The sequence below is a fragment of the Lutzomyia longipalpis genome, chromosome 3, assembly GCF_024334085.1.
Source record: "Lutzomyia longipalpis isolate SR_M1_2022 chromosome 3, ASM2433408v1".
Lineage (NCBI taxonomy): Eukaryota > Metazoa > Arthropoda > Insecta > Diptera > Psychodidae > Lutzomyia > Lutzomyia longipalpis.
This window is the reverse complement of record NC_074709.1, coordinates 20,245,212-20,254,645: the sequence shown is the minus strand read 5'-3', so window position 1 is coordinate 20,254,645 and position 9,434 is coordinate 20,245,212. Positions and strand designations below refer to the sequence as shown.

At 35.8% G+C, this 9,434-nt stretch overlaps 2 protein-coding genes across 2 annotated transcripts; one reads left to right on the top strand and one right to left on the bottom strand.

Annotated features, from left to right (window-relative positions):
- The first annotated feature begins 68 nt into the window (after positions 1–68).
- On the top strand, positions 69–6,570 carry LOC129792545 (novel acetylcholine receptor chaperone). Its single transcript, XM_055831673.1, has 4 exons — positions 69–585; positions 4,531–4,669; positions 4,827–4,978; positions 5,966–6,570. The coding sequence occupies exons 1-4, from the start codon at positions 466–468 to the stop codon at positions 6,032–6,034; spliced, it is 480 nt and encodes a 159-aa protein (XP_055687648.1). The 5' UTR covers positions 69–465; the 3' UTR covers positions 6,035–6,570.
- Positions 6,571–6,763: 193 nt separating this feature from the next.
- Positions 6,764–9,434, bottom strand: LOC129792544 (uncharacterized). The gene is made up of 2 exons (XM_055831672.1): positions 8,717–9,434; positions 6,764–8,643 (listed from the first exon to the last, which is right to left on the bottom strand). Exons 1-2 carry the CDS (start codon positions 9,432–9,434, stop codon positions 6,764–6,766), a joined length of 2,598 nt encoding a protein of 865 aa, XP_055687647.1.

Below are 9,434 nucleotides of genomic sequence, written 5' to 3'. Positions count from 1 at the left end.
AAATATTTTCTCTCATACTGAGAGAAGTTTTTCCGAGAGGCGAGCGTCTCTATTGATTTTTTCACCGTCGTCGTCTCTCAGTGTCTATCCAACGAGTAAACTGTGCGGCCCGACATTTTTATTTTCCTCCTTGTAGGAATTCTAACTCGAAAACCCATAAAATATTCCATCGAGCGATAAATTGGTGTGAAGAAAAAGCAGAAAAAGTGACCTTTGCTGTCGCATTTTCCCACCAAAGCGAACTTCCTGCAGAATTTTCCGCGCGCGAAAAAAACCGTTTTTGGTGTAATCTTGCAAAAATGGTGAAGAAGAAGTGATTCTGTGGCGAGAATTTTCCGTGGGCGAGACAATTTTGTTATGTGAAAAGCGAATTTTGTGATTTTTAGTTTAAATAAAAATAAGTTTTGTGATTTTTCTGTGGAATAAATTTTGAGTTTTTCGTGAAAAGGCAGCTAATTAATAAAAATGGCAGCCTCAACATCCATTGTCTTGAAGAGTTTATCAATACTCCTGGGACTTTTCTTCATTTTCATCGGTACAATGAAGCTCAGCCCATATTTCAGCAAGGAACTCCACAGAGATTTGGTAAGGATTTTTTTTTCTGTTCTTCTTAGTTACAAATTAATTGACAAACCCATTTTCCCGTATTCGTTGTAAAAGGAAGAAGAGAGGTTGAGAAAAAAAAATTGATTGATGAGTGGAAAATCCTTCCATGGGATGTGAGACAAAGTGCGGGCGTGGGCGTGGTTCGTTATCAGTTTGCGAAGTGTCTGAGCTGCCAATAAATTGTCCGCAGATGTCACCATTTTTCAACGAAAATGGAGCATTTTTTTTTTTGCAAGAAAACAATTTCATGGGGATTTTCGTTGTGAGGAAATTGAGTGGAATGAGTGGATGGGAAAAGATGAAAAATTAGATAAACATGCAGTATTTTCAGTGCACTGATTGGTGTGTTCACAAAGTGTTTAAACTTTCTCATTTATTTAATACTCTGACGACATTTTTGGTAATTTCTACCAATTCGTTTGATGAGTAAATTCGAGAAACAGTTAAAGCGAGTATGATTGTATAGAAAGTTTTGAAATATTTAAAGGGAGAAAAATGTAAAATGGCGACGAATTTCTTAACATTTTTGGCAATCTTTGCCGCCTTTTTCCAAGCATTCTTAGTAGAAAATAGGGAGATTCTTTGGCGACTTCTTATTCTCTATAACACTACAAAATAAAATGAGTGAGGAGGACTTTCATATATCTATGGATAAACTCCTTTTATAGGGTTGATCGTTAAGAGCAAGATGAATTAAAAGCAAACATAGTAGCTCTGTGATACCAATAATCCTATAATTTGTGAAAACAATGTTAATTTAAAGAAAACCAATAGATTAAAATAGTCAAAAAGGAAACGCGAAAACGCTTAAAAAATGATTTATGCTTTTTTCAATATTATGGGCTTTTAATGTAATGAATTCAACACATTTTAACGTTTGTTGCATTCGAATTCTTAGTGTTTGTGAAATTCTTACGTTTGACGCTCAATTTCTTACGACTGATATTTTTTGACGAATTAAGTATTGAATATTGTTCTTTGACGTTTGATGTTTCTTCTAACGTTCTACGTTCCTCTTTCTAATATTTGACGATTTTTCTAACGTTTGACATCTCTTTCTTAATGGTTAGAATTTTCTATCATTAGCCGATTCTTAACGTTTGACGTTTTTCTTTTTGAAATGTTCAACTTTTTTTCTAAAGTTTTATGTTTTTATTCAAACGTTTAGATGCTCTTTTTCAAACATTTGAATTCTCTTCTAAAGTTTTTTTTTTTAATTTTTAGAGTCATTTGACGTTTATTACATAGTTTGATATTTTTTTCAAATGGTTAAGGCATTGATTATTCTAACATATTTTGACGTGTTATTTCATCATTTAACGTTTTTCTTAACGTTTGATATTTGTTTTTTATGTTAGAATTTTTTCAGATTTTTCCGATAATTTTTAACGTTTGATGTCTTTTCCTAACGTTTGATACTTTGACATTTTGTCAAACATTATCAATCAGTTAATGTTTATTACATCGTTTGAATTTTTTTAATGTTTGAACGTATTTTCGAACGTTTGACGTGTTGTTTTTATGATTTAACGTTTTATTCTAGCATTTGACATTTTTTTTAAAACGTTCAAAAATCATTTTTTAATGAAAAATCAATATTTTTAAATTTGAAATTATTTCTTTTTTTTTTAATCTAAATTTTTGGCTCAGTTAACTAAAAATATTGAATTTCCCCGTGCATTTTTGCATAACTAATCACGTAATTTAGCATCAAGTTATTGCGCCCAGATGATTGTTTTACATTTTACTTTCTCATATAAGAATTTTCCTTTAAGAGAATCACTTAGCTTGTAGCTATTTTGAAATTTGGCAGCATTGAGCGACGGATTCTAAGTTATTTCGCGTGATGATTAAGACAAAGAGGTGGAGTGCGGGGTGGAAAATCGTGTTTTGTATGTAACCGAAAATTTTCAATATAATTTTCCACATTCACGAATTTTCTCATTGTGCTCCGAGCGACGAGTAGTGGTGAGGAAAGCTCACGAAATGAGAAGGTGATTTTCGACCAACAGGTGTTCGTTTAATTCTCAATAGTTAGACGCGAATAAATAGAATAATACATTTTGTATGCTCACATCCCGCTCATCCGTTGAGAGTTTGATTATGAGTGGCAATTGAGGGTTAAAAGCAACGCATAGCAATGATAAAACAATTGACTGAATGACACGATCACTTGCATCTTGACTGATTCTCTGGCTTTAGCTGGCACATTGATCAAAAGAATTCCAACATAATGTTAAAATGCTAAAACGGAAGCTCCCGAAAGAATGCACGGTGCACGTATGGATATTATCTGTCGCGTTTCATTCAGCAAAAATGAACCATAGACAACGTTTTCTTGTGATTGTGCAAAAAATAGCTTTCAAGTTCAATTTCTTCCCACGATCCTATTAATATCGCCACTTCTCAGGAAGACGAGTGAATTTTTCAAGCATTTTTATACATCTTGGAGGCAAAAAAAACCGCGTATAGGAAACATTTGGTCCTATTTTTAGTTACAGGCTCTAACAACGTGTAGAGTGTTATTAGCTTCTTTTCCACCTCCGCAAATAATACCACAAAATTCACCTCCTTTGCAGTCTATAAATCATAAATTCGTTTCATTTTAAACTCATCTTCAAAATATTTATGTAATTTTAATTTTTGCAACAATTGCGGGCGCTTCTCTTAGCGACTATGCTATATATATTTGGCTTAAAATTACGCGTAGAAATATTGTGTAAAAAACTCAAAGTCTACCTGATACTTAAAGCTAGTAAAAATCGTATTGAGATTTCATTGTTTAACTGATCAACGACAATATTTGGAAAGAAAACAAAGATATAAATTTATTTCTTTATTTCATGAATAATTTACACTGATATTTTATTACTCTCTCTAAAATCTATTTTTCATGAATAATATAACTGACACTTTATATTTTCTTTAAAATAAATTAATTTTGTTAAAATTTTACGTAATGTCTTACCTTTTTATCATTTTTTAAGCAAATAAAATCTTGATTCTATGTTTTGGCGAAAATAAATAAATAAAAACTAACTCAAATGATATTATTTAACGATAAATAAGGCTGAACATTCATTCGAGAAAATAATCGTGATAGATTATTCCTGTAAAGAGGATCAAAAGAGCTACAGAAGTCACTGAAAGATCTTCCCATTTTCAATAAAATTCAAATTCAATTCAGTTGAGAAAAACCGGCTTCTATTTTCTTAAAAATTCAAACAATGACGTCATTATTGTTCTTTTCCGGTGGTATTTTTCTGTGTGTAGGAAAAGAAGAGGAACTGCTTCTATTTTATTTTCTTTAATGAATGAAGCATAAGCGACTTTTCAAAATTTACCGAAAAAACATTAATGTGAATACTTAAAAGTAACATTAGTAACGTCATTGTTTTCATTTTCAAGAAAATCTTTACCGGGTTTTCTCAGTTTATGCCACAATGAGAAATTGAAAGTCTCAAAAGGTCTCTTTTAACTGTTTCTGAACATTCTAGAAGAACTTTATTGAGGATCAAATGGACAGTACAAATCTATAGGTATATTTTGACGCTATATTTTCTTACGCGTAAAATATTGGCAATTGAGTGACTGTGGCGCGAAAATCGAGCGGAAAATGAGAAGAATGTTATCAGACGCCGTGTATAATTCAACTTTTAAATGTTATTATTTTATACATGTTTCCCTGGCGTGAGTGTGAATGAAAGAGTGAGTGCGTGAGGACGCAAAAGAAAAAAAAAGAAGTTTGACGAATGAATTTCTTGGGATTTTGCCAATTCTTTGGCAAACACTGTACCCCAAAACTTTTTTAGGTGGGGTGGGGAAGCTATCTTGTGATTTATTGGTTTATCAATAAATTTTATTGATTTCATTGGAATGCTTCGGGAGAAGAATAAATTGTTTTAATTTAATTTTCTCTTTCAGCGGAAGGAGTATGTGAAATATGCAAAAGTTTTCCCAATGGCGTCGCTCTTTGACCTCAAAATCCCATCCAAATGGTATCGACGGGTGGTTGGTATACTCGAAGTTGTCTGCGGACTCGCCATGGTGTTTATACCATTTCGTGAGTATCACGCGCGAAGGTTGATGGATGAGGAAAGTCAACGCGGCGTGTTCTGAGCCGCGTGAATTTTCACTCACCATGAACTTTTCTTGGCTTGTGGCGGTGTATGTGTACCTGAAATCTATTAAATGCTCGCCCCTCTCTGTGCCTTTTGTAGATAAAGTCAAAAATGCTGCCAACATCACACTCCTGGCTCTTATGCTACTTGCCGTCTACTCACACTACATGGTCAGTGATCCTTTTGAGAGATCTGGGCCAGCTCTCGTCTTCACATTCATGCTCGGTGGACGATTGGTTGTGTGGTATCAGGTGAGATAAATTAACATGTGTTACAGCAGAATGTTCTCTAAACGATTTATTTTTCTCTGGCAACGTGGCTTTAAGGAATTTAATTCAAAGAAAAATCAGGGGTCATTTGATGAATAAGGAGAATTTTTTTCTTTATGAAAATCCTGTTTTTTTGGGGTCGATTCTGTTAGAAATCGTTTGCAATTCATCAGTAGGTTTTCTATGAAATATCCTACAAATGATCAATCATATTTGAGTTAACCAAATTGATTAAGGATTAACTTATCAATAATTGATAAATCAATTAAATCAGTCAATCAATTGATCAATTATTGATCAAAAATTCATTAATCTCAGGTCAATTTTAATTTCTCAAAAATTAATCCTGTATGCGGGTCTACATTGACTCAATATTGATACTATCAATATTGAGGCAATTTTAATTCAATCAATTATTGATCACTGATTGATCAACTATTGATCAAATACTTTGTTTTCAATTATTTTTTATCAATCAGTTGATCAAATTATGCTCAATTTATGATCAATCAATATTGACCATCTACACATATATTGAACCAATTTCAGCTCAACCAATAATTGATTGATCAACTATGCAATTAAGCGAAACCGACTATGCAAACCTACACTGACTCAATACTGAGCTCAATAATTGATCAATTATTGGCAAAATGTTTTTTATTGGGAAGATATTGACAATTTGTATTTTTTTTTCTTTAATCGTGTTTTTAATGGAAAATTAACTTTCAGGAACCTTTAAAGGTCATTCCAGGAATCGTTCTGACTGTTCCCTGGAAAAACAAATCTTTTACTTTTCTTTTACTTAATAAATTTCAAACGAATTAGAAGCATCGTCCACTATCCAAATCTTAAAACAGTAAAAAAAAGAACAGATTTTTTTTAGAGAACTGAATTCTTTTAATTTCTTTATGTTTTCTACACAACACTGAAGAATTTCCATAAAATAATAATTTTTCACGTTTTCAGATAAACCGACGTGAACTGGAGGCTCAGGCTGCTGCTCAGGCCACAGCAAATGGTCTCAAACAGGACTAAATTACGCCACAAGCAGCAAATTAGGCATTAGCAACATAGAAAATAAGAACCAATTAAAGAAAAAATGAAATGGAAAAATGAAGAAAATCCCATTATGACTGATTCACCGTATTGTGTTAATATATTTGCGTAAATCTTCAGCGTATAATCTTCCATCACACACTTTTAGATAAAAAATTAATTCCTTGCTGAATGTGGAGAATGATAGCAATAATTGGATTTTTTTTAATGGTGTAGTAAAGGACATTTTTATGGACACTCTCTAAGTGTTGGTGTCGTGCAGAAAATAATGAAAAAAAAAAACATTTGGAAATGGTTTCTTATTCATGGAATAACAAATAAATAAGAACATCGATGTATAAATCGTTCTTTACTTCATGATTTTTCGTAAAATTACAAAATGAATGGAGAGTAAATAGTAAAAAAAAAACTTACCAAATGTAGTGTCGATTTTTGCAAGCAAATTGTCGTGATTTTGATAAATTGTATTGCACAAATGAAGAATAAAATACAAGGAATTTGATTAAGACACGGAACTCTTGTTTTTTTATTCATTGTTTACATTTAGCTGTGATTGGCTAAGGCGAAACATTTTATGCTTCAAACGCATTTGCTTCATGACGTCACGAAATTTTCTGTAAAACCTATATGTTCGGTTCTCCTATTAGGAAGCCAAATCTACAATCAACAACACGTACTAATGGTTAAACAATTCTCTTGAACAAAATCTTAGGAGCTTTTAAGCTGAGTTGTAATAAAAGCCACCATTGTTGTATCATGCAGCGTAAGCTTCACACCTTCCTGAAATTCAAATCTCTGTGCAATTTGCAACCATGCTCTTTCAACATTCATAGATAATGGCGTCTGCAGCCAGGAACCGTAGTCAATACGCAGGCCACCAGTTAGCAGCTGATCAAATGGCTGATGCCCGATGTGAAACATAATCTGCAGCAACGTCTTGCTGTCCTCTTCAAGCTTCTGCCCTGGAAGTGGTTGTAGTTCACTTTTTTCTACCTCACTAACACCCAGTTGCTGATAAACCCACTCCAGATTGTTCTTAATGTACCGAAATAGAATCCTGAGACTCTGTTTCCCCACAGGAGTCGTAAGGACTTCACTAGCAAGCATTTCTGCAATGTAGTCAGCATTTTCCACGTCAAATTCGTCCCCACACGTTGAACTAGGTTGCATTCCGGCTTCCAGTTCATCTATCTTGACCGTAGATGCAAAGCTGAGTCCAACAGTTTCCTCCATGGCCATCTCAACGGTTGTTGGAGCCGTCTGTGTCTCCCGAGCTTGCTTCAGGAATAAACCAAGTTGATCTGTATGCTTGTTATCGGCATCCACTGAACAGATAGCTTCTGCTACAGTCTGGCAAATGCATGCCTTCTCGGAATTTCTATCACTTTCATTCTCAGCAGCTTCCATGAGTTTCGTATAGAGTGCCATGAAGAGAATTTGAATGAGAACTGAATCACCAAGAGGACGTACATCAGCAGGAATAATGTCTGCTAGAGCAATAGCTACCTTGTACAGGCAATCTGGTACACAATCCCACATTTCGGAGAAGCAGGAAATTGCAAGGGACATAGCCTGATACATGGATGCATTACCAGTGTGCACAGCTGAAATGAGCATGTGAACTACTGGATCCAATACCGGATAGATCAGATGAAGTAGAGCTTCAAGCCAGGCTGGTCTCTTCTGATTCCATACTTGACGTCGATCGAGAGCTGCCGCCCAGTCACGAACTTGAGTTTTCTCCAAGGCTGAAATCAGTGTTACATGAATATCGTGCATCTTCCCCGTCATTACAACAACGTAGACTAGAGACAGAACAACTTGATAGTTGGTCTGTCCAACAGGATCAACATCTTCCTTTGTCCACTCTTCAACTTTCGTACACTCCATTCCGCACATAAAACCCTCGCACTTTTTTGCAAACTTCCTCCTGTTGAGTAGGGGTTGAACAAGAGCTGGTACGAACCGATCACTAGACGGTTGATTAGCCAGTAAATGATGAAGGATGATTGTTGACAGTGTAGCATCGCGCATTAGCAAAACTTTAAGAAGTAGTGACCAATTAGCCTGCGGAGCTCCCATTAGGACTCTCAACTCCAAACTCAGAGCTGTATTGGGTCCAAATTCTGAGCACCTGGTTGCCCAGTGACCATTCTGATTGGCAGGAAACATCTTTGGAAGCGTGAAGATTATCCATGGAGCTGGGAGACCTTGTCTAGATGTCATCATTCCCAATGCTTGTGGTCCTTTCTTGAGAACCCGGAATAGAGTTCCTAGAGGAGCTCCCCGGAGTATGAGACAAGTAAACAGTTCCTGGCACTTAGCATGGATGTCACGAATTGTTTTTGTCTGATTCACAATGTTTAGGCCAACGTATGCTTCAGCATTTTCAGATATAACCGGAAGTAGTTCAGCCACACAGAAGAGGATATTGCAAATGTCTACGAGGAGAAGTTGAGATCTAGCCTGGCTAGGGATAAGTTGGGTGTAACGGATTGTGAATACGGTTAAGGTTTCATTGAGCATCCCCGCAAAAACCCGTTGAGCCATATTTGGCGGAACGGAATTCCAGAGATCCTTCCGTGTTCCTAGCCGAAATGTAGAAAAGGTGAATAAGCTAGGTAGGTAAGACAACTAGACAGCTGTACTACATGTCCTTACCTTGCATATAGAGCCACCACATTTGTACAGTGTAGGAACCTCTTTCGGATTCAAAAAATGGCTGTTGATTCTCCCAGTTGAGCGTTTCAGCATCCTGAAGAATGTACAGCGTTAGGAGGCGACAGTGCAGATCTAGAAGTCTTTCTGCTAAGGCTTCAGTAAGTTCAGAGTACTGCTTGTAGCTCATCTTGAGAGAACCACCCTTTTCATCACCTCTCGGTGGACAAACAGATACAGAAACATTCTGCAAGTAGATCCAAATGCTATTCTTCACCAATGCAGCAGCTCCAATTGTAGCCGTTAAGACAGTTAAGTCTGCATGATCCAAAGCTTCCTGACTAAGATGGTGGATATGTTCTAAAAGTTGATCTGCACACTTTGTAACCAAGTTCACAAACTTCTCCGGATCAGATGTCTTTACAATTCCCCCACAGGGTCCGCTATCACTCTCAGCCACCTCCAAGTTGTCTTCTCTGATGTCCCCAATATTTAGGAGTCCAGAATTCTTCTTATAAGCCGCATAGTATTCATCTTCCCACCAACGAACAATTTTTACAGCTGCAAATGAGGCATATCGAGGAAAGTCGAGCTTTCCACCAACAATTCCCGGGCAAATTGTTTCCTGAAGCACCACTTGATTCTGCTGATAGTACTGCATATCTCTCTGGAGCAGGATGGGAACCCTGTCCATTAGATTTCCTTCCTCCATTACCTCCAT